Raw genomic sequence first — 26,441 nt, forward strand, 5'->3', positions numbered from 1 at the left:
GGTACACCCTATCTGAAGAAATCTGCCTTTGATGTTGCAAAATATATGACATGTTTTCAAACTTAACTTCAACAATAATTATTGCAAAGGAAACTCAGGCTACAGCTGTGAAGACAAACTCAGCACTAAGTTGTTGTTCAACTGGATGATTCCTGGCCTTTATTGATGACATATGCTGCAATAGTTAGCCTGTGGTTGAGTATTACTTTGTAACAGAAGATTTGTTTATTTGGGAGACTATTGTCATTTCTCCCCTTGAAAAGGAGACAACAGGAAAACACTAAAACATACTTTTAACAGATGGTAGTCTGGATGTAAGTTTGCTTGCTGAGCTGGAAGGTTCATTTTTAGACATTTTGTCACCATAGGAGGTACATCAATGAGCCTCCAGTGAAGCACTGGTGTTAGTGCCCACTTTCTACTTATGAGTTTAGGTTTCCTTGAGTTGGTGATGTCATTTCCTGTTATAATGTCATTTCCTGTTCTTTTTCTCAGAGGGTGGTAAATGGGATCCAAATCAATGTGTTTGTTGATAGAGTTCCAGTTGGAATGCCATGCTTCTAGGAATTCTCGTGCATGTTTCTGTTTGATTTGTCCTAGGATAAATGTGTAGTCTATGTAAAAGCACATAGACTCATGGTGCCATCATCACCATTAAAGGTATATCAATAGACAAAGCTCTCATGCTGTCCATGTGCAAGTGTGTAAGACTCGTAAATTGTCAACCAATCACATGATTCTTATTATCCTTTTACAACCAACTAACCAGTCTGCATACTCCTTCCATAGTGAATGATGCTGTAATTGCTGCCAGACTTCCATGGTGCTAGAGGTTATTGTACTGGGGAAAGACTTAAGTGTATTTTAGCTTTATAAGTGGGTGTGAGAGAGGTTATGGAAAATCAGATTTATAGAATAGCTCTTAGGCCTTCTGTGTCCATTCATCCAGAAAAACATGAAATTATTCTATTATGGCAACCAGTTGTTTCTTAAATGATTCCAGCCCGTTATCCTCTTTCCTCCCTACCTGCCTGACCAACACCACAATAATCTACACTCTGGTTTCCAGCATCTGCAGCCCTTGTTTTTACCCAATTCTATGTATTGTCAATTCTTTATGTGAGAAAAAGAACTGCTCATTAATCTATTTATCTTGAAGTACTTTGAACATATCCTGCATGTCCAACTATGGCAACTTAGGTTAAAATAAACTTCTCATTTTGTCTTTCCCATTTCAGTTACTACTCTATGGACTCTTAGAAAATCACCTTTCACACACCTAGTTTCAAAGCTAAAATTCTCCCCAGTCTTTCCTTGTTACACTGACGTTTAGGATAATGAGTCAGCCCACAATCTGGCAGCAATCATTTTCCAGGCATCAACCATCCTTGGATTATTTGAAGGAACAGACAGATCAGTTGTAATAGGATCTAGATGCCTACCTGGAACATTCTAACAATAATGAAAATATCCTTAAGCAGGTTACCTCATTTGGCGAGACAGCTGGTTTGCAATGCAAAGTAATGCCAAAAGTGTGGGTTCAGTTTGCGCACGAGCTGAGGTTTTCATGAAGGACTCTCCATCTGAACCTTTACCCTTGACTGAGGCTTGGTGACCCTCAGATTGACCCACCACCACTTGTCTGTCTAAGTGTTCCTCTGGTGACGTATACATATATATTTAGATAGATGGGTTAGGGAATGATTTTGGCACAGTCTACGTGCGCCATGGCAGCCAAACTTTTATTTGATAAAGAACAGCAACATGTTGAAGTGAAAAAGGGAAAATTAAAATTTGGAACAAGAAATACTTAAAAAAAAATTCAGTGACACCACTGTGTTTGAAATGTTTGTGGCAGCAGGAAAAGTTGTGAGCATTTCTTGTATCTAGTTTTAGCGATTATCTCTAAAGCAGTGGTGTTGTGAATATTGCTAAGTTATGCTAATGTCAAGGGTGTGTGTGATATTTCTCAAATTCTGTGTTAACAGTTAAACTTCCGGGTCTACGAACATATGTGGATCCACACACGTATGAAGACCCCAGCCAAGCTGTCCATGAGTTTGCCAAAGAGCTGGATTCTTCCTCCATATCTATTGACAAAGTTGTTGGTGCAGGTACTGAGTTCAGCAAGCATTATTATTGAATAGCTGCAGGTTAATGTTAAAAATCAATTGAAGGTTATGTCAATGCCATTTAGGCACGGATTGACCAGCCCACAAAGAGAGTTTGACTTAATTATGCATTTAACTTAATCTTACATTTGAGATTTCTCACTCTTGATGCATTTCAGAACCAAGACTGCCATTTTGAGTCCTAAAGTGGATAGCTGTCTGCTCACTCTGAGCTCAGGGATGGAATAGGGGACATGAGTACGCTAGGAAGAAAGGAAAATATGTGATGTTTAAGGAAGGCCTCCAATTCAGATATTTCAGCTGCATTATTAACAGCCAATAGATTGTATAGCAGTAGGGAACTTCTTCTAAAAGATGGGTACAGCTTATATGGTGGCTCACAATCTCATTGACGTTAGTTACCCAAACAGAGCTTCAGTCCCATTCTGCAGGAGTGCCATGAATAGTCAAATGTAGGATTGCTCTGAATTTTGAAACAGGATCAAAATATTTTTTTTTTCCAAACACAACCATTATCTGAGGAAACATGACTTGATTAACTCTTACATGTGATGCAAAAAGGAAGGAATGTTGACTTGCTTTGAAACTACAATCAGAATCATTTTGGATGCTGCAGGTGAATTTGGAGAAGTGTGCAGCGGGCGTCTGAAGCTACCCTCCAAAAAAGAGATCTCCGTCGCCATCAAGACCCTTAAAGTTGGTTACACCGAGAAACAAAGGCGGGATTTTCTGGGTGAAGCAAGCATTATGGGACAGTTTGACCACCCAAACATCATTCACTTGGAAGGAGTGGTTACAAAAAGTAAGGGTGACAATTTAATATGAAAATTCATTAATTTTCTCCATGTATCCTACATTAGAAAAAGTGGTGAGCAAATAAAATTCCCTGTGGCTTCTAAAGAATCATTAGAATTTGGAATGGAAGCTGTCAGAATTTTAATAATGCTTGCTACTGCATGTGCAGAATGCAAGCCAGAAGGCAGTGTGAATACTGTTTATCTAACTGAACTGATATAACAATTATGAGCTACAATCTGCTTAAAACAAAGAAATGTCCTCAGAGACCTCAGAAACTAATATATTTTTGTTCGATTACAAAACTTAGGTGGGTTTACTTTTTCAGGTTCTGCCTTACTGCCTGGATTCCTTTTGGAGATTATGAAATGGCATAGCGATATTCCAATACCTCTGGGCTAAACATTCTGGGTTCACATCCCATACCAGAACATGTTGGCCATGGAGGGTACTTTCATAAGCCTAGTGAAGTCTTACTGCAACTGCACAAGGTGCTGGTGAGACCACATCTGGAATACTGAGAGCAGTTCTCAGTGTCCTTATTTAAGGAAAGATGTTATTTCGTTAGAGGCAGTTCAGAGAGAGCTCACTGGGATGATCCCCAGTATGAAGGGATTTGCCTTGCGAACAAAGTTTAAATGGGTTGAGACTGTACTCATTAGAGTTTAAAAGAATGAGAAGGCATCTCATGGAAACTTATAGGATTCTTATGGGATGACAGGGTAAATGCTGAAAGGATGGGAGAATCGAGGACGAGAGGGCATAGTCTCAGAATCAAGTGCATCCAATTTAAGACTCAGATGAGAAGGGATTTCTTCTCTGAAGATTCTGAATTGGTTGAACTCCCTACCATTTGACGTTTTTTTCTTTTATTTATCTGTTTTTTCAAATATACTTTTCACATGAAAAAGACATATTTGCTACTTATTTACTACCATTTACTACTGGTTATTTACTACTATTGTTCGAACCACAGTTGTGACAACTATGCAATCAAATGGAGCTTCAACAGGATAATCCTTTCTAATTATCACAAAGGATATTGGCCTCTCATTTCACATGAGGTGTGGTAATCACCAGTTCTCTCTCTCTAATGAGAAAGCAGCCCTATGGTCTGTAAGACTAGGCCAACCTTATCTTTTATCTATATCATACTATGTTTTGTTTTCATATCTGACTTCTCTTTCTTTTAGGTAAACCTGTCATGATTGTTACAGAGTACATGGAGAACGGTTCTTTGGACAGTTTCCTCAGGGTAAGCCACTGGTGAATTGCCAGATGCCGCACCTCCACTAAAGTTCCAAAACATAGATTTCAAACTATATTTGAAAACTTTCTCCATTTTTTCTTTCAGAAACATGATGCCCAATTCACAGTCATCCAGCTGGTCGGCATGCTTAGGGGGATAGCTTCTGGGATGAAGTACCTGTCTGACATGGGCTATGTGCATCGGGACCTGGCTGCTCGCAATATCCTTGTCAACAGTAACTTGGTGTGTAAAGTGTCTGACTTTGGACTCTCCAGAGTTCTTGAAGATGACCCTGAAGCTGCATACACCACAAGGGTAAGAAACCATCCTTCTTCCCAGATCATGCTATTGAGTCTGTCTCTTCTTGTGAATAAGCATAATATTTCATATCTGGTAAGTTATTAAGACACACAGCGGGTGGAAACTGATGGTTTATTCAAGCTATGTGGTCCTAAAAAAATATCACTTATGATCTCTGCTGCTGCTGTAGGAGACAAGATTTCATGCCAGCTGTGAATGCAAAATAACACTGAGACAAATACAGAAGAAGTGTATCTTCATTGTGCAACCTCTTTCTCACCTTCAGCCCTAAGCAACCTCCAGTCTGTATACTTTAATCTCACCTGCCAGCCACTCCTCTTTGGATATCATTATGGCTCGTGCTCCCCAAGCTTCTTTCTGTTGATTCTTCTAAGCTACAAATTCATTGTAGTCTTTTCATCCTCACTGCATCAAATGATGACTTACAGGCTTTAACTTTGCATTCTTTCTCAGAGAGAAAGAAAATAAGTAAAAAAAAGGCTTTTGTGTACGTTTAAATCCAATGAAGTACTTTTGAGAAATAATTCCGATTGTAATATATGAAGCACAGTGGAAAATCTATGCGCAGTAAGTTCCCACAAATAGAAATAATTAATGACCAGATCATCTGCTTTGTTGATGGATAATTGTTAACACGGTGCTAAGAGGAGCTTTCTGGATCTCCTTTGATGTGTGCCCTAAGATCTTTCCCATCTACCTGAAAGGGCAAACAATGCTTTAGTTTCAGACTGCATCTGAAAGCTGGCATCTTTGTCAATGCAACACTCCCTTATAGTGCCCTGAACTAGCAGCCTCATTGATATGATTGGCAAGTGAATATGATTGGAAAATTTCCAAGATCTACAATAGTTCCGTACTCTACACAGCTTGGAAAATCCAAACTTGGCATAATCCAGCACAAATTTCTGGACGTACTTGCAGGCTTGGATGAGCATCTCATGATTGAACTGACCTGCACTTAAGCTTGTCAATCAAAATATGAATTCTGTACTAGTAAGCTGTCCTAACAACACTGAAGCTAATCTTTATTTAGTAAGATTCTGGCTCAACATTTAAATGGTTTCCCCCTCTATTGCAATAAATATGTCCTCAACAATTCGGATATGTTAGGAAATTCTTCGCTCAGAGTCAGCCCTAGAGATGTTTGAATTAGTGTGATTCACTTCCTCATTTCCCTGCTGGGAGCTGCCAAATTTAAATTAAATGATATATTTGCCATTGGAGCATGAATCCATGTTCATCCCTCAGTGTTAATTGTCCTTCATTGTAAAATGCCACCATAGAAGGTAAATGTTTGCTTCACAAATAACAGGTTAGTATCCTCTTATACAATACCACTCCTAATTTTTACAATGCTATTGCTGTACTGCTCCCATTTAATTACCTACTACAAATGCATATTATTGTCAGATGGGTTCTTCATTATCTGGAATTTAGCTGTTCAAGAGGTAATTGGTTTCATAATATATAACCCACTTATTAAAAATACACGCGTAATACTTTATAAATTCATATGTACGTGTATTTCCCAGTGTGTGGGACAGCATAGATTACAAATTCCAAAGCAATTAATTCCGTCATGAACATATTCATTCAATCTGTGCTGGTATAAAGTCATTACTACCCTCCTTCGCTTTCATCAGAATATAACAATATCATGGTCTCTTGGTGCTTCACCTCAAGGTCAGACGCAGTTAACATGATTCATAATACGGAACCACCAATTAGTCTCTTGTGTTACCCAAGGTAAGGTTCAGACATGAACAGTGATCTGAGGGAATCACTTGAACTTTATGAACTCCACTGGCTAGGATTGACTTATAACTGTTATCTAGGTGAAGAAAATGGAGCTCCTTCATCAGACCGCAAGTTAATAAGCATTGCTTTGCTGTGCTAACTCTGGTCTGCTAAACCCATGACACACATACACCTCCTTGCACACTATAATTGAAATAATAAATCTTAATCTGTAATATGAACATTATTAGTAATGGTTCAGCCAATGACCCAAGAAATTTGGAATTTCCCCACTTGCACTCAATGGGATTGGGGTGATGGAAGGGTGATTTATAGAATTTCCTATGCGTTGGACCAGTTTGTAGCACTAAATAATGTCTGCAACCTGCATGAGCTTTCCAAAAGTATCTCATTACCGTAAAAGACCTTCTCTGCCTTTGTCACCAAATCCAGGGCAACGATGAGATTCCTGAGATGGGAGATTGAGTTTTGGAGGTCTGCAGATGTGGAGAAAATGGAATTGCTTTTTGGAAATTTAGAATTAGAATTAGAATCCCAACAGTATGGAAACAGGCCCTTCAGAAGACACAGAATTTATAGCAAAAGTTTACAGTGTGATGTAAATGAAATTATATACTGAAAAAGACCTGGATTGTTTGTGAACTCTCTCATCTTTTAGAATGAATATGTTGGTTGATGAGAGACTTAACAAATAATCCAGATCTTTTTCAGTATATAATTTCAGTCGCATCACACTGTACAACTTTGCTATAAATTCTGTGTCTTATAATCTTATACTTCACAACCACCTGATGAAGGAGCAGCTCACAATCACTATTATTGTAAAGCTATTCATAGAACTGATGAACTGTATTGATTATAGTCCTTTTGGAGAATATTCTCCTGCTATTTTAATTTCACAAAATATCTTAAAGCTATTTACAAATATCTAGCGTATAGATAAAATCTTCCCGAGAGGAGCTTTTGACTTGCAGGAAAGTTTGCAGTCTCTTTAGAAGTTATACAAGCTTTCAGACAAGATGCTGAACAGAATTTGCCACATGTTTATACAAGACGTGCAGCATAAGCATAACAGAGATAAGTCATTATTGTTGAGCGAACTTAGCACAGCTAATTTGTTGCCTGTATCAGAAACAGTGAATGATACAGATCAGGATTCAAGATTTGTTCATTGGCTCCATGTAAAACACCAGCAGTTGTCTATCATGCTTCACATTATTACCTTCAAATTCAATGGCTTTAGAATGTTAAAAGTGCAGGGATGCAAATATTCAGACATCAATTTTCAAGTTGTTTGAATGTTGCTTCAGTTTTATTTTAATAAAATCCGTTATTGCTTTCCAGCAAGTAAATGTATAAAAATCATTATGAAGCATGGTTTTACAACAAAACAAATAAAACTGCCAGGAGAACAATAGATATTGTGATTTTGATATTGACAAAATGAAATTTAAAGTTGTAATTATTGATATTTAACATCAATAGAAAACAGTTGACGATGATGCATGCAGAGAGCAGAATTTGAAATCAATGAATTGTGTGTCTACCATAGATAATCTTCTGATAAAGTAACCTCAAATTGCTGTAAAATGCAAGTGGAAAGGTTCAAAGCTTCTTGATAAGCGACATGACTGCTCCAACTTGTAATTCAGTGCACTTTATCAATTACCACTCCTTTTGGACATAGACCACAGCGAGGTGTTAATTGCCTCACACTAACAACATTTCTATATATTCTTAGCAGCCAGCAAGATCACATTTTCAAGGTGTCTGCTATAACCATAGTTGCCTCTAGCTGTACCTTTGTGCAGTGCCATTCATGAGTTGAAATCACAGTGAGATAATGGCAAGAAATACTTTAATCCCAAAACAATAAAATATCTTTGCCTGCTATTTAATGCAGGTTCAATTTATAGAATTGAATAGAGAATTTGAAAGTATCAAAGTGCAATACAAAATTGTACTGAAATAAAATTTCTACGTAGAATTAAAAAGACATCTGGAGTATAGTTTGTGCTGATGAAGGTGATGCCAATAATTAGCACTTTGATTTATTTCTGTGCGGTTGACACCTTATTGTTCCTTCCTCTTTAGTTAGTATAACAATAACAGTGTAAATATATTTTTATCTCTCAAGTCTGAATATTCCTTAACACAGATGAACTTTCTTGTCTGGGTGTCATTAAGGTCTGGGCTGCTGATGAGTTTATTCACCTGTCAACATCCCTACTTGTTGTTGAACATCTTTTTACAATTTAAAATAGAGCTATGTTCTTTATTGATAGGATTGAAGCAGGCTTCTGATTTTTGTACTTTTGATGAGCTACATAAAAGTTTATTACAGTCAGCTTTAAACAAATGAAACCTGTGCTTTTTAGTGTGCAAGGCATTCCCACTTCTGAATTGGAAGGTGAGAACCCAGATTAAAGAGAAAAACAAATCTAAGTAAATAATAATGATATGTTTCTGCATTATCTAATCCAACTGACAAACCGTGAGAGAGAACAACATTTAATGAATCAGGTAATCAGCAATCCTGTCCTTCAACAGGACAACATAGCACAGAAACAGGCCCCTCAGCCCACCAAGTCTGTGCTGTTTCCTAATCCTTACTTATTGCACATACACGGTTTCAATTCATCTGTTCGCACCCCATTCATACGTCTATCAAGTTACGCCTTATGATTAGATTCCCTACAGTGTGGAAACAGATCGTTCAGCCCAACAAGTCCACACTGACCCTCTGGAGAGTAACCCATACCAGACCCATTTCCCTCTGACTAATGCACCTAACACTGTGGGCACATGGCTAATCTACCTGACCTGCACATCTTTGGATTGTGGGAGGAAACTGGAACATCTGGAGGAAACCCACACAGACATGGGGAGAATGTGCAACCTACACACAGACAGTCACCCAAGGATGGAATCGAACCTGGGTCCCTGGTGCTGTGAGGCTGCAGTACTAACCACTGAGCCACCGTGCGGTGCTATACATTGCTCATGTGCCAGATTCCATCACCTCCACTGGCAGTGTGTTCCAGGCTCCCACCACCCTCTGTGTAAAAGATTTTCCCCACACTTCTCCCTTAAACTTTTCCCCTTTCACCTTGAACTATTGCTTTCCACCCTGGGGCAAAAAAGACCTCTGACTATCCCAGTGATAGGCAGGGAAAAAGAAAAGTTAACTTGCTAAAAGCATAATAAAACTTTTAATGATCTGTTTATTTGGTATTCCATAGTTACAGAACTCATGGCAAAACGTGAGCTTTTCAGTTCCATATCTAACTAAAGACAGTAGGGTATAAGCTGACAAATGTTCCTGCAATCACCAAAGCAGTGAAATAATTAAATAGTACAAAGACACACTGTTTGGGAGGTTACACAAAGCAGGAGAGGAGAAGGTGGTTTCGTTTTGTGCATGGAAGGTAATGGATATACCAGACCAACAGATATTAGGTGGGCACAGTGGAGTGCATGAGGACCTGTGGGCAAACTAGGAATTCACTGTAAAAAAGCCATAAATATTTCCCAGCTTCTTTTATTTCTGAAGAAATGGTACCTTAATTGTTTTCTCTCCACACCTGCTGAATTTCTCCAGCACTTTCTGTTTTTATTTCAGATGTCTAGCATCCACGGTGTTTTGTTTTTATATAAACATTGCTTGTACTGGATTGGCCCAGCCCATTTGGGCAGGTTTGGAAATGTGACAAGGATTGTAGGTGACGAAGAAAACATTAGAGCTACATCAGGAACAATTCTTGACACATTCACATCCCTGGGCATCTTTCTCAATGGTTGCAGTCATGGGATCAGACTTTTCCACTTCATGGTGCGAATTGCGACTGAGGAGATTTTATATTCTTTCCTGTTGCCTGACAGTGCCTGTCCGCACTTGGCTTTGTGTTTTTGGTTATATAGAAACAGGCTGGAGTTGGATCTGCCAGCTCCCAATGCAGGCTTTGGTTGGGACTGGAGGTAAGGGATTGCTGAAACAAGCAACTTAGTAGCCTGCAAACCTTTGTGGTGATATTAGTCCAGCTCTGTCCATGGATGTTAAGCACCTAGCTAGCATGCCTCATTGCTGCCTCTCCCATGTCTTTTTCTTCTTCCCCTCGCTCATGTACCTAGTATCCATCAAGGACAGAAGTCGAGAACTAATTAAGGCCCTGAAGAGATTGGAAACTGTTTAGAACTGTCAAGATTGAATTAGAGGGTAGAGCTAATCATCTGTATTATGCAAAACAAAGAATAATGATGACGTATCACATCAAAACACAAACACTGTTGATGACAAGCTTAAAAGGTGCAAGTAAATGATATTACAAAATCCAAATGGACAATCATACTTCTAATATAAGTAAGCAATCAAAGAGAAATACCCCATGAACACCTATCATCCCCATTCCTACTCGAAACTGTGAAACAAGAAGTACAAATATTCGAAATGGACATAACATCTTCTGATGAACCAGAGAATGAGACATGAATATTATTAAGAAAAAAAATAAGAATGATAAGAATGACATTTTCAACTTGTCCATCAACAGTGTTTGTTCTATGTTTTGCATAGTACAAGAATATATTTCGCATAATAAATACCATTAGCTCTATCCTCTAATTTAATCTTGACAGTTCTAAACAATTCCTAATCTCTCAAATGTTCTCATATCTGAGGATTCACCTGTGGAAGTCAATTAAATCTATAATCTTTATTTTGAAACCGTCAGGTAATGGAGGTTCAGGTTTGACCAATGTGTGGTGCATTATCAGCTGTTCGAGCATCCATATTGTGTCGGAAAAAATCTGCATTTTTGTTTCCTAACAATTTACTTACTGCTTCCCTTCCAATGGGTGACCCATTTATTTTTCACAGCTGTTGATTTCCTTTTTGTATCTATACATCCTGGACTTTTAAGATAGTCATATTTCTGCCATGCTTCATTACAATCATGCACCTTTTTCTAGGCCTCCTTCCTTCTGATGAGGTGGTATTAACCATGCCTGTGATGAACTGCCACGTTTCCTGCCTGAGTACCAATAGGCAATTGTCTTGCAGTGAAAAAAACACATTTGCATCAATCCATTATTGTGCTCACCTCCATTTACAGGACACCGCCACTGAATTGTTTCTTTTCAACTTCCTTCCAGTCAAACACATTCTTCAACAATCCATACTTCACAGCTGGATTATGGAAGTTTTGACATTTATTGTGGTTAGGCGCCTCATTAGCTGCTTGCGAAGTGTTAAAGAATCGTTATTGCAGATGTGCGTGATCCAATGCTACTTCTAATGAAATTCCATTCTCACAGTTCTTATGTTTACAAGCTGCTCTGTCCTGTGATTTTCATAGCATTACATCACTCCTTAAGAGAAACTTACTTTTCTTTTATTAATACAATGAAAGTTTTCAACTATAAGTTATGATTTTAGGGAGGAGTGAGCAAAGCAGCTAGAAAAATAGGTTCAGTTAGGAAGAAAAAGAACAAAGTTGAACGAATAATGAATAGAGAAAGATTGGGGGAAGTGAAAGTAGCAAATGTTTAAAATATGTATTTTTTTAATAATTAACTTGAACTAAAATTATTCTAATCTTTTTTTTTGGTAAAGACTAAGATTACAGTGATAAATCTACTCCAGACTTTCAAATGCCATTCTTAGTATAATTTTGACTTTAAATGTAATAATGCCTGAACTGATGGCTTTAAAAAAGGTTTATAGATAATTTCTTTGGTCCTGCACCTTAAGAGTTAAAGCCACATCAGGCAAAGCAACCTGCTGATTATGAAATTCTGATTTGAATATTGCCTTGCATCTAATTACCATACGAAATAGCGGTTCTGTTTAAACTATGTTGAAAGCCTTTGAGGAGCAATAATAGAAAGACATACACTGCTTCAGAAGAAGAAATAAATAGCTAACAGATCAGTAAAATATTCAAATTGATTTAGTCAGTTTAACATGCAGCTGTGTTTTCCTTGCTGTCGTGTGATTTTATTTTTCTGCACTTGAGAGCTGGCAAAGGATCTTGCATGAAAATATCAGGCTGAGGTGTTTGCTCCAGCAACATATAATTGTACAACCTCATTCTTCCTGAGTGCCACAAATTCACAAAAATCTACCTCCCCCGAGTCACCAATACAGCCAACAGTTTACAGATTCTAATTCCCAACTTTGAACCAGTTCTTTTCTGTGATTTAAGCTGAGTTGTACTGGATATTAATGTCAGCATGCCATGTGAAAATCCTTTGCTATGCTATTAAAATGAAAATGCCTTCGAAATAAATTGCAACAGCAAAGGAATCACATTCTCAGCCTTGGTTTGCAAGCATTTTTGGCTTCGGCCTGATAATTAGATTTATCAATTTGAAAAGCCAGGAGTCCTCAGAATAGCTGAGGATTTTGAATGGGTGCACTTTTAAAAACAGCTCAGCCCTTCCGGCTCTGAAACCTTTTAGTTCTGGACACTTCTCATCTGTAGCTGGCAGGCAGGAACTGGAAAGCAGAATGAAAAGCCATGGTTCTGCCGCAGGGATGAACATCCAATGCATTCTCATTAACCGTCAGGCCAGCCGAGACCAGAAGCAGGATTTCCGGACACCAAACTAGGTTGGCACAAAGGTGGGTTGCCCGAACAATGATGCCAGTAGCTAGTGTGCCATTCTGCTATTTCTGTTTCTGAAACTACTAACTTTCGCAAGAGCTGGAGGGAGGGTGGGAAAGTATAGTAGCCTGCATTGTTAATTGGACACATTTTATAGAATTAAAGACCTTGTTAAGAACTTGCCTTCTAATGTCTCAAGAATTTCAAAGGGGTGTGTGATCTCTGGAGGTTGTGTAAAGCTGAACAGCTCCAGTCTGTCGGCAACAGCGTTGGTAGCATTCAGGAGTGGAGGTTTTGACAAAAATCAATTGTGCATCCATTAAATTTTAACAAGACTAACATTTTTCTACTCTGCCCCGGCTTCCAACTGTCAATCCGCCCTGACTAATTTTACAAAATGCTTTTATAAAAATCATTCAAAGATGCCAGGCACAGCAAAGACCACTGTACAGGTCAGAATACTGCCCATTTACATGATGGTCCCTTTTCATTCCTGCCCTACCCCCACTCTTACCATTAGTTATCCAATAGGATTCTCCAGATATACTTCCAGCTGGATGAAAGTGCCGATTGTACAAACACCGAATGTAAAGGCATGAATGGCTTTTTCAACTCCTCAACCCTGTTCCATCATCTGATTAGCTCATGACTGATCTGATTGTGACCTCAACTCCATTTTCTTGCCTACCTCTCATAGCTTTAGACTCATTTAATGATCAAGAATCTTGTCAATTGATCATCTCCCTGGTTCGCAGAACGTTCCCATCCAACACACACTCTGTGACATTAAAACTGCACAGGACCCCACTAAGTGTCCTCTTTAGCGCTCACAAGACCCTGCCTCAGCCAAAATTGGGACTTATACTTAAATAAGACCGATAGAAACAAGTGCCCTATTACAATCAAATTGAAAACAATTGTGATTCAATGCTGTGGACTTCTTGAGGTTATATGAAGATAGGCTTCCATCTGTTTAAGATAAATGCAAATCTATTTAACTTGGTTTGATCCAACATTTGCTGCACATGTAATTGCCATCAAACACATCACCTACGTTGAAGAATTTAACGGAAAGAGCATATTTTGTGGCAGGACTGGAATTGGGGACATCTTCAACTCATATCAATAATTTTCACACATGCATTTGCAATGTAAATCAAAAGTGTCTATTGCAATTACACCTTAGGGATGTTGGGAGTGCACAAGTATCTGTCCCTGCAATTCCATAAGAACTAGCAGCAGGAGTAGGTAATTCAGCCCCTCAAGTGTGCACCATTTAATGCAGTCATGGCTGACCTCACCTTGGCCTCAAGTCCACCTTCTTGTCTGCTTTCCATAATCCTTCAACCAATGATTAATTAAATTTACTCAATGTCCCGGCATCCACCATAATTCGGGGCAATTAATTCCCCAGATTCATGACCATTTGAAGGAAGTAAATTCTCCTCATATTTTTGTGTTAAATCTGCTACCCCTCATCCTAAAACTATCACTTTTCATGCAATTATTGTATATTGAAGCTCCCGATGCCAGTGAGCATCTTTCTGGATTCCATTCATTTTTCTCCCAGGCCCGGTTCCAAACAATGAGCATCAACATGCTTGAACAATACAGGGGCTCATCCAGGCAATCTGGGATTGATAGAAGATGCCCTTTCTAAACAATGGAATGGAAGATCTTCCTATTTGACTGAAGTGTCCACAGAGGACGTGAGGTGAGGAGGTGAGCTATAGCAAAAATGGCTCCAGTGCTGCAGTTGACCATTGCGGAATACTCCAATGAACCATACTTAGGACTCCTCTGCCCATCTCCCACAAGAATCATATCCTCTGCCAGCTTAACTGAGTTTGCAGGTAGGAGTTGAGAGTGTGGTGCTGGAAAATCACAGCAGGTCAGGCAACATTCGAAGAGCAAGAGAATCGACATTTCAGGCATAAGCCCTTCATCAGGAGTTTGCAACTACCTTGATGGAAAAACACAGTATGATCCTTCAGCCGTGACCCAGCCACTTCTATTCAGTCACCCTTGAAGCGTCACCCTTGCCTCTTACTGACAATCACTCTCCAAACTCTGACCATCACATTTGATTGGTTCACCATCATCCTGAACCTTTCTTCTGTTAACCCTGACCTGCCCCCCCCCCCCATGTCCTTTGACCGTCCCTCCAAGATCCTCTCTATAGTTGGAGAAGCTGCTTCGAGCTTGAGATCCCCTCTCTGACTGTAGACCGACCATGCATGGTTCAGTTGCCTCCCTTTGAGTAGCCTGGCTCTATTTGGACATGCCAAGTCCCAAACACACAAGTGACTTGATGCATTGTCCACTTCACAAACCAACCTTCCTGCTATTTGACGACCCAATCATCACTAACCACAACAAACCCACTGGTGTGCAGCACCTTTAAATAGTTGAAAAAATAGTGGCGACTTCATCTGGAAGATAGAGCTAAATTTTGGGTTTCCATTTAATGAATATTAATGGTATACACATAAATGGGATAAAACTTCTTGACATGAGGTGATGAGATACCTGCTCTGTCATTGATTTGTTTCAAAAACTTAACCCACCATAAGGAATTTAAATTTTAATGTCCATTTAATTCCAGCCCCACCAACCTTATTTCCCATTTCTAGAGACTCCATTGTATTCTGCCCTTAATAACCTTGTCTTCTACATGTTAAAAACAAATGAATAAATTCTGGCCACTCAGTCCTCCCTCACACTTTGTTTTCTGATTTTTCCATTGCTGTTCTCTGCCCATGCGTTTCTTTTTTAAGAAGGAAGGTGCAGACCACCAATGCCGGCTAATAAAATTCACCAAGCTGAGGCATGCTGGTGGGAGTGTCATTCAGAATTTAGGTTTGAGCTCACCGTTCATGAAATAGTTAGTACTTGGAATGATGGCATTATTGTGATTACAGAGACTTGGCTGAAAGAGGATTAGCACTGGCAGCTGAATGCCCCAGGATTTAGATGTTTCAGGTGTCAGAGAAAGGGAGGTAAAAGGGGTGGGAGAGTTGCATTACTGATAAAGGAGTGTCTCACAGTTGCACTGAGGGAGGGTACATCAGAGGACTCGTGCAACAAGGCAAACTGGATAGAACTCAGGAATAGGAAATGTGAAATCACAATGCTGGGGGTATACTACAGTCTCCCAACAGCCAGTGGGAGATAGAGGAGAGAACATGTAAACAAATTTTGGGAAGATACAAAACAGCAAGGTTATTGTGGTAGGTGATTTTAACTTCCCCTGAATTGACTGGGATTCACTAAGGTCTAGGAGGATGGGAACTGACGAAGCCCTTGAAATATATGAGTAAAGTAGGAAATTCCTTAAACAAGGAATTAGAAGGGCGAAAAGGGGTCATGAAAAGTTGTTAGCAATAGGGATTCAGGAAAATCCAACGCTTTTTATAGATTATATAAAAAACAAGAGCTAGCCTTGGCCCACTCAAGGACAAAGGAGGAAATCAATGGGTGGAGCCAGCAAAGGTAGGTGAGGTTTGAAACGAACACTTTGTGTCGGTATTCACCAAAGAGAAGGAATTGGTGCAGGATGCTGTCAGGGAAGGGGGTATCAAGTTTCTAAGCCAAGTCGCCATTAAAAAGGAAGAGATGTTTTGCATTTTAAAACGTATTGAAGTGGATAGGTCCCTGGGTTCTGATCGGATAGATCCCAGAGTATTGAGGGGCAGAAGAGAACAAATTGCTGGAGCATTGACAAACATCTTTGTATCCTCTTTGGCCATAGGTGAAGTCCCAGAGAACTGAAGAATAGCAAATGTTGTCCCATTGTTGAAGATGGGTAGCAGGGATAATCCTGGAAATTATAGACCTGTGAGTCTCATGTCGGTAGTAGGGAAATTATTGGAAAAGATTCTCAGGGCCAAGATCTACATGCATTTAGAAGTTAATGGATTTATTAGCAACACTGCATGGTTTTGTGTAGGGCTGGTGCCTCATTAACTTAATCGAGCAGATGACACCAAAATTGGAGGTGTAGTGGACAGCGAAGAGGGTTACCTCAGATTACAACAGGATCTTGACCAGATGGGCCAATGGGCTGAGAAGTGGCAGATGGAGTTTAATTCAGATAAATGCAAGGTGCTGCATTTTGGGAAAGCAAATCTCAGCAGGACTTATACACTTAATGGTAAGGTCCTAGGGAGTGTTGCTGAACAAAGAGACCTTGGAGTGCAGGTTCATAGCTCCTTGAAAGTGGAGTCACAGGTAGATAGGATAGTGAAGAAGGCATTTGGTATACTTCCTTTTATTGGTCAGAGTATTGAGTATAGGAGTTGGGAGGTCTTGTTGCAGCTGTAGAGGACATTGGTTAGCCACTGTTGGAAATTGCGGGCAATTCTGGACTCCTTCCTATCGTAAAGATGCTGTGACACTTCAAAGGGTTCAGAAAAGATTTGCAAGGATGTTGCCAGGGTTGGAAGACTTGAGCTATAGGAAGAGGCTGAACAGGCTGTGGCTGTTTTCCCTGAAGCATCGGAGGCTAAGGGAAGACCTTATGGAGGTTTGCAAAATTATGAGGGGCATGGATAGGGCAAATAGGCAAAGTCTTTTCCCTGAGGCCGGGGAGTCCAGAACTAGAGGGCAGAGGGGAAAGATAGAAAAGAGACCTAAGGGGCAACCTTTTCACGCAGTGGGTGGTACGAGTATGGAATGAGCTGCCAGAGGAAGTGGTGGAGGCTGGTACTATTGCAACATTTAAGAGGCATTTCGATGGGTATATGAATAGTAAGGGTTTATAGGGATATGGGCCGGGTGCTGGCAGGTGGGATTAGATTGGGTTGGGATATCTGGTTGGCTTGGACAGGTTGGACGAAGGGTTTATTTCCATGCTGTACATCTCTATGACTCTATGACTCAGTAAGTTGTTTGAGGAGGTGACAAAGGTGATTGATGAGGGAAAAGCAGTTGATGTTAGTGAGTTTTGGGAAGATTTGTAGCTCAGGTTGAGGTTCTGGATGTAAGTTTGCTTACTAAGCTAGAAGGTTTGTTTTTAGACATTTCATCACCATACTAGATAACATCATCACTGAGCCTCTGGTGAAGTGCTAGTGTTATGTCCTGCTTTCTATTTATATGTTTAGGTTTCCTTGGGTTGGTGATGTCATTTCCAGTTCTTTTTCTCAGAGGGCGGTAGATCGGGTCTAAATTGATATATTTGTTGATAGAGTTCCGGTTGGAATGCCATGTTTCTAGAAATCCTTGTGCATGACTCTGTTCGGCTTGTCCTAGGATGGATGTGTTGTCCCAGGGTAAGTGGTGTCCTTCCTCATCTGTATGTAAGGATACTTGTGATAGTCAGTCAAGTCTTTTTGTGGCTAGTTGATGTTCATGTATCATGTTGGCTAGTTTTCTGCCTGTTTGTCCAATGTAGTGTTTGTTATAGTTCATAGAAGGCATTTTGTATTTTGGGACAACACATCCAACCTAGGACAAGCCAGAGACATGCAGGAGAATTCACAAAAGCATGGCATTCCAACCGGAACTTTATCAACAAATACGTCAATTTGGACCCCACCTACCACCCTCTGAAAATAAGAACTGGAAATGACATCACCAACTCAAGGAAACCTAAACACATAAATAGAAAGCAGGACATAATACCAGCACTTCACTGGAGGCTCACTAATGATGTTACCTAGTATGGTGACAAAATGTCTGAAAATGAACCTTCCAGCTCAGCGAGCAGATTTACATCCAGCAGTTGATGTCTGCATGGACTTCAGTAAAGCTTTTGACAAGGTCCTTCATGACAGACTGGTACAAAAGATGAAGTCACATGGTTTCAGGGGTGAACTGGCTTACTCATAGGAGACAGGTTAGTGGTGGAAGGATGCCTTTCAGAATGAAGGGTTGTGACTACTGGTATTCCTCAGGGATCAGTGCTGGGACCTCTGCAGTTTGTGATCTACATAAATGACTTGGAGGAAAACATAGCTGGTCTAATTAGTAAGTTTGCAGATGATAAAAAGATTAGTGGAGTTGGGGATAGTGAGGAGGATTGTCAGAGGATACAGCAGGATATAGATCAGTTGGAGACATGGGCAGAAAAATGACTGGTGGAGTTTAATCCAGACAAATGTGAGGTGATGCATTTTGGAAGGTCAAGTTCAGATGGAAATTACACAGTGAATGGCAGACCACTTAGTAGTATTGATATGCAGAGAGATCAGGGTGTACAGGTCCATAGCTCTCTGAAGGTGACAGTGCAGGTAGATAAGGTAGTGAAAAAGGCTATAGCTTGCTTCCCTTCATTGGAAGAGGCATTGAGTTTGTGGACAGACAAGTTATGTTGTAGCTTTGTAGAACTTCAGAGAGGCTAAACTTGGAATTTTGACGACAGTTCTGGTCACCACACTACCAGAAGGATGTGGTGGATGCTTTGGAGAGGGTCCATAAAAGGTTTACCAGGATGTTGCCTGGTATGGGAGATTTTAGTTACGAACAAAAGGTTGGATAGACCAGGTTTGTTTTCTCTGGAACACAGGAGTTTGAGGGATGCCCTGATAGAAGTTTATAAGATTATGAATGGCATGGATAGATTGGAAAGTATGAGGCTTTTTCCCAGGGTGGAGGGGTCAGTTACTAGGGAAGGCAGGTTCAAGGTGTGATGGGGCAGTTTAAAAGAGATGTGCAATGCAGGTGTTTTTTCCCCCCAGAAAGGCTAGTGAGTGCCTGGAGCGCGCAGTCAGTGGAGCTGGTGCAAACAGACAACAGTAGCAGCATTCAAGTAGCACCTGGATGAATATATGATAGGAAGGGAATAGAGGGATATGGATCCTGTACGTGAAGACAGTTTAGCATGGAAGGGCTAAATGTGGCAGCACAGGCTTGGAGGGCCAAAGGGCCTGTTGCTGTGCTGTATTGTTCTTTGTTCTAAATGAAACCCTCAATTTTGATTGCATCTGCCTTATTGGGCTTGTTGTCACACACATGTGCAACAGACAGCTTCAATGTGAAACCAGGAACAATTTAAGAAATACTTGGGCTTATACTGAATATCCCGTGTGGAAAAAAATAAGAATCTTCAATACTTGAAATACAGAAGTGGAATTATGACATTTTTGCCACCTCCATTGTTTCTCAGCCTGTCAGGAATTGCTGCCAATCTGTGTTTACAAATTGCATGTGATAATAAAGTTAAAAGCAGTACGTTTTGTTTTTATGGTAATAATCCTAATTGAATGGAAAATACAGAGAAGAATTGCTTTCAAACTATCCCTTTGAAATCCTGCTGTTTATTCTGGCCACAAATGCATTTCAAATCGCTCATATAGATTAATGGCTGGGTTAAGGCAGCAGACAAAAGAAACCCACACTGTGTTTATGGCTGGTTTTGATTAATGCCATTTTAACTCGACTGTCTTGGCTTGACCTACAAACAAGTTTTGCTTTTCTTGCATGGTCACCAAAAGTACAGTCATGCATAACCACTTTTTCTAAATAAACTCTTTTCTAGGGTGGGAAAATCCCCATCCGATGGACAGCGCCAGAAGCCATCGCCTACCGCAAGTTCACCTCAGCCAGTGATGTGTGGAGTTATGGGATTGTTCTATGGGAGGTGATGTCGTATGGAGAGAGGCCTTACTGGGAAATGTCCAATCAGGATGTGAGTATCTTCTGTGAATTGCTCTGTTGTAAATGAGTCAAGCTGGGTGAGGAAGTCGAGCATGGGAATGCCAGGTGGCCATGCATTTCTGTGTCATTGAAAGCAACAGAGAAGACACACAAGCTAACTTTCAGCACCGAACACCAGTTTACACATCTTTATGTAGTGGACACTTTCACTAAAATAAAAATACCAGCTGTAAATGAGGAAAATAAAGGTTGTTCACAGGACTAAAACTGATCAGTGTAAAAAAACTATGTGCACTTAAACTGTTAAAACATTTAGCACTGGCTTTGCATTGTTAACTATGAGTAATGTATTCTATAGGGTATGCATAATTCATATCTGCTAACACAACTTAATACCCATTGTTCCTCACATGATTCCTTCCTCATCTCAGATTCTTGGGGAAAAAAGTATATGGTGGCAATACATGTCTGCGTCAAAGTTGCTTTTATCTGTATTCCTGGATGTATTGCATTTTTTTAAGTTCTTATTTTTGACAGAGGTGAAAAGGCCTCTGTCTTTCTGCTGACCCACAGAGGTCATTTCCTCCTGGGTGTCCCAGTAGAATTCCAATCTATCAATGTGAAACCTTCGTGGAAGTTAATATTCAGCAGCTTGAACTGTTTCTATGTACCAACTCATAAATATAAGGTATGTTTTCCCACCAGGTTAATCCCCGTGTTGAAAATGTGCAGAGACAAATTCAGTACGAATGTATTATACAGTTGCAGAGGTTTAGAAAGTACACCCTCCTGTGACAGCATATCAAGGCACTTTGGTATGACAAAACAGAATTTTAACATCATAAATTGTTGCACATGAATCTAATGTCTGCATTGTACACATGTATTCCACTGTGAGGTGCATGTATATATCATTAGTAAGCACGCAAGAAGCAATACCCTTTATTCAGAACAGATAAAGGACCTGGAGATGATTGCAATTCAAAACATGTGATATAATCTTGGGAACCTGGGAGCGATTATAATCCACCACAACATTCTGTGCTGGCAAAATTAAATGTTTGGCTGCAGATTAAAACAATTATTTTTGCTCTCTATTTTTTTACATACAAGAATTAGATCTCCAACTTTTTGTTTTTAAAATATTCTGGTTGTAATTCTGTCTTGTGTTTTCTCTACCACCATCTTGATTGCATTGTCAAAAGTTCTTTTAACTTGTTGCGCTGATAGTTTCGCCTTTTTGCCCACCCGTCTGGCCCTGCCTGACCTCCAAGGGATGTGTTTCATTAGGCAGAGGGGTCACAAGGCCAGGCCTCCTCCAAGATATACCCAGCATCACAGATGCCAGGCTTCAGCCAATTTGACACACTTCACATCATATCAAGAAATAGTTTGAGTATTGGATTGTGCAAAGACTGTCAGCCCTGACAACATTGTAGCAATATTACTGAAGCCATGTGCTCCAGACCTTGCCCTAGTCAAGCTCTTCCATTGCAATTACAACATTGGCATCTACCTGACAATGTGGACAATTGCCTAGATAGGTCCTGTTCACAAAAAGCAGGTCAAATGCAAACCAGCCAATTCTTCCCCATCAGTCTACTCATGATCATCAGTAAAATGATGGAAGTTCTTATCAGTGTTATCAAGCAGCCCTTGTTCAGGAATAACCTGCTCACTGATGCCTTGTTTAGATTCTGCTTTAGCCACTCAGCACCTGACCATATTACAGCCTTGGTTCAAATATGGGCAAAAGAGCTGAATTCCTGAGGTGAGGTAAGAGTAACATTTGACATCATTGTTGCATCTGACCAAGTATGATGTCCAGAAGCCTAAGTAAAACTGAACTCAATGGGCATCAGGAGAAAATCATCCACTGGTTAGACCCATGCCTGGCACACAGGAAGATGGTTGTGGTTGTAGGAGGTCAGTCATCTTAGCTACAGGCCATCTCTACAGGAGTTCCTCAACATAGTGCCTTAGGTCCAATCATTTCATCAGTGACCTTCCCTCCATCATAAGGTCACGAAAGAGGGGTGCTCGCCGATGGTTACACAATGTTCAGCATTGTTCCCAAGTCCTCAGAAACTGAAGCAGGCTTGGGTTGAAACGTGGCAAGTGACATTTGTGGCTCCAGCAGAATGAATCTAGCCATCACCTTTTGACATTCAATAGCATTACATTCACTCAATGCCTTATATTAATATGCTTGGGGTTGCCATTGACCAGAAACTGAACTGGACTTGACATCTAAATGCAATAGTTACAAGAGCAAGTCAAAGGCTAGGAATCCTCCACGAGTAACTCCTCGCTTGACTCCTCAAAGTCTTTCACCATCTAAAGGTACAAGAAAGGAGTTTGATGCTTAACACCACACAGGGCAAAGAAGCCCGCTTGATTTGCACTACATCCACACACATTCCCTCCACCATTGCGGATGCATAGTAGCAGCAGTTTGTGCTATCTACAAGGCGCTACAGAAATTCACCACGGACGTTAAGAAAACAGAGCTTCCCATTCCCAGCTGGAAAGTAGGTCTCCTTTATTATGCTGCATCATCCCCAGCCTGCTCCAGCCCCCATTCTGATCAGTGAGAAGTCATTCTGAAATGAGGGGGGTCATGTCACACCCTAACCTAATCACTGTCACTGCTGAAGAAGAGGTGATGCACCTCCTTGTCCAGAGTGGTGTTACCATCCAAGGGACACCCAAGAATACTGCTGCAGCCTCCCTTCAAATCTGACACTGGTCACTCACTCGCGATGCAGGATATGATTCAGGTCACTGAATCATGGATTCCTGTTCCTTCAATTATGTTCAATTCCAGCAGGGCCATCTTTGAGATTGACTATTGCTTTCCGACTTTTCTGAATGATATTGAGTTCTTCTTTTCTCATCTTTAATCTTTTATTCATCTCTCCTCTTTACTTTTTGTACCACCTCAGTAAGGTAGACCTACCCCAAAGTGTTTGAGGATGGGTTTTTGCTAGCTCTCTAACCAGAGAACAAGACTCCTGTCATCTCTATTAAATGCACCCTGTTATTTTATTATCTAGTTGCTTTTCCTCTGCCATTCATATGTGGCTCAATGTCTCCTTTTCACTACCACATTGTTATCTTTTACTTTACCTTTACAGTAATCCAAATTCAAGGAAAATATAGAACGCATTCAAGCATTGTTATATCCACATCTAATCCTATCAGAATCGACAGTCATTTAGAATACAGAATGGGGCCATTCAGCCCTTCAAGGCTATATTCCCCATGCTAGTCTCATCCCCTAGCTCCGTCTCCATATCCCTGCAAGTTTATTTCCTCAAGTGCCCATTCTTAATCCTTTTGAGGACATTCATTGTCTCTGCTGCCATGGGCAGTAAATTCCAGATGAGGAAATATCTCAAATTCGTTGTCTAATTGTGAAAACAACACCATTGCATTTTCATTTCACTCGTCAATTTGGGAAGTTCCTCGACATAGTACCAAATCATCCCCGTGCCCTTAATCAGCAGCAACCAAAATTACCATTAACAGAATAATCATCTCAAATGCCCCATTTATACAATACTCATGTCATAAACACACACACACGTATTAAACACACACACATGTATGTGTGCCTGGATGACATTCATCAAGTTGACCCGGGCAGAACATGATCTGTGTATTTATGCTGAGAGCTGGCCAGATTCAATGTGTGCACCAGTCGTATTAAATTACCCACCCTCAGCACCGGCTGCATTTCATTTTTCCACAGAAAACAGTAGGAGATTCACATCAGGCATTTACATCAGTCCAGCATCGTGCCCCTCCTTCACTGCTGACAGAGCTCAAGAGATAGATAGCAATAGACTCCAAAGGCTCCTCTGAACTAAATCTGGCTCCGTTTCAATTTTGCTGTGTGTTTTCCAAGTTCCAATCAGCTCAGAAATTTCCATGAATTGAAAAATCAAACTTTGATTGAACCTAAAACTTCAGGTATAGCACCTCTGAGCTACACCTAAATTCTGCTTATCACAAAATCTAAATTGAGCATTGTGTTCATTCCTGGAGGGTTCATTTTAAATAATGATCTGAGTGAATGGGAATCATTGAACTTTGTGCAATGTTAGTGGGTAGCCAGATTTACATTTCTCCTGATTATTATTACAATTGAATTGAATTTTGAGAGATGTTAATGGGTGGCCAATTTGCCATTATACTATTCACACTAGAGCGTGTATTATTGTTCTAGCTTTTTCTTTTAGTTGCCCTATCAGTGAGTGAGGGCATCAGAGTTAAGGCCATCACTTGTTAATCCACCCTAAGTGCCCTTGAACTGTTTGACTTGCTTGGCCATTTCAGAGGCACTGAAGCATCATCCACAATGCTGCAGGTCTCAGGTCACATGTAGGCCACACCAAATAAAGCTGACAGCTTTCCTACTCTGAAGGACAACAGTGAACCAGATCGGTTTCTACAAAAAAAACACGATTGCTGAGAGTAGTTTTATATTCCAGATTTTGAAAATGTATTTAAATTTAATTTGAACCTGTGTTCCTAGAATGTTATCCTGGGCCTCTGGATTACCAGTCTAGTCACATTAACACTACGACATCATCACCCCTCTAAGTGCGTACCAAGTAATGCTATTTAGGTACAAATTTTCAATACAACACGGTAAGTGTAGGGTCATCTGGATTTAAATATAAAATCCCTTTATTCAGCCCAACTTTGCTTTTTGCCAAAGAAGTCCCTACTATGTTAAAATCAATGATAAGCACACACTTTTCTTTTCCATGATTGCTCATGACTATATATCTTAGATGAGTAGTTTTCGTTGTGATACACTGACGTTGTCCTGTATTGAATTCTCATTCAGGTAATTAAAGCGGTTGATGAAGGATATCGGCTGCCGCCCCCCATGGACTGCCCAGCTGCCCTGTATCAGCTGATGCTGGACTGTTGGCAGAAGGATAGGAATAACAGGCCGAAGTTTGAACAGATTGTCAGCATTCTGGACAAGTTGATTCGGAATCCCAGCAGCCTGAAGATCATTGCTAATACCGCAGCAAGGTGACTGGTTACTTTAAAAAAAAGTGCATTTCAATATCCATGACTCTGTTTACTGCTTTTTAAAATACTAAACCAAAGGGTCAGGAGCTGCATGTTGACACATATTAGTGGTTAATTCTGCAAAATTACATCATGATGTTGGTAAGGGTGAAAAGAGTTGGCATTCTCTAAAAGGGATATAAGGAGCCATTTAAATAGCACATATAGTGATGTACACTTGACTTACTGACTCCTATTCTGACGTTCATGTTTTCTCCTGCACCATTATGCAGTGAGTTACCAGCATGCAGTCGTGAGGAGATGGCAATGAAAAGAATTTTATCCCACCTGAAATTTCATTATAACACAGAGTGGTTTCCTCATACATCCTCCAGATTCCAGAATTGGCTTTATTACTTCTCTGTTTTTGTGTACAATATATTAATTTAAGCTACAAACCACTGCAGACACAGAGGCCTTAACTGCACTGAACAAACACTTGGATGTGCACTTCCAGTGCTATATGCTATGGGATTATTGACAAAGAGTTGGAAAGTGGGGATTAAGCATGTTATCATAGACCTTTTTCAGGTGGCACAAACACAATTAACTGAGCAGTGATTTTCTGTGCTTTTTTTTTCAATTTCTATATTTCTATCAGAATCTATTAAAACAACTTTAATACATGGTAAAAATGTTAAATCTCAAATCCCAAATTGCATATTGGACTCCAGTATTACTTTTGTTGGAATTCAAAGAAAATTATTTAAGGAGTATAGCAAATACATAAATGAAGCCAGCTTTAAGTGGATTTCCTTGACTGTACAAGCAGCCTGGTGATTTGGTAATACATGAGGTATGATATATGTGATTTAATGCCAGAGGCCCAACCTTGATCAAACATGATAATTAATTTGAATGTAATTCATTTTGTAAAATAAACTATGAACA

At 40.0% G+C, this 26,441-nt stretch overlaps 1 protein-coding gene across 2 annotated transcripts in view; it reads left to right on the forward strand.

The window, feature by feature from the left end:
• epha3 (eph receptor A3) overlaps positions 1-26,441 on the forward strand; it is a 241,809-nt gene that overhangs the window by 191,124 nt on the left and 24,244 nt on the right. For both annotated transcript variants that reach the window (XM_060833715.1, XM_060833716.1), the window contains exons 10-15: positions 1,989-2,114; positions 2,749-2,934; positions 4,121-4,182; positions 4,282-4,491; positions 20,341-20,490; positions 25,318-25,511. In XM_060833715.1, coding sequence (XP_060689698.1) covers positions 1,989-2,114; positions 2,749-2,934; positions 4,121-4,182; positions 4,282-4,491; positions 20,341-20,490; positions 25,318-25,511 — 928 coding nt within the window. The remainder of the gene's footprint in view (positions 1-1,988; positions 2,115-2,748; positions 2,935-4,120; positions 4,183-4,281; positions 4,492-20,340; positions 20,491-25,317; positions 25,512-26,441) is intronic.

The sequence above is a fragment of the Hemiscyllium ocellatum genome, chromosome 12 (assembly GCF_020745735.1).
Source record: "Hemiscyllium ocellatum isolate sHemOce1 chromosome 12, sHemOce1.pat.X.cur, whole genome shotgun sequence".
In the NCBI taxonomy this organism is placed as follows: domain Eukaryota; kingdom Metazoa; phylum Chordata; class Chondrichthyes; order Orectolobiformes; family Hemiscylliidae; genus Hemiscyllium; species Hemiscyllium ocellatum.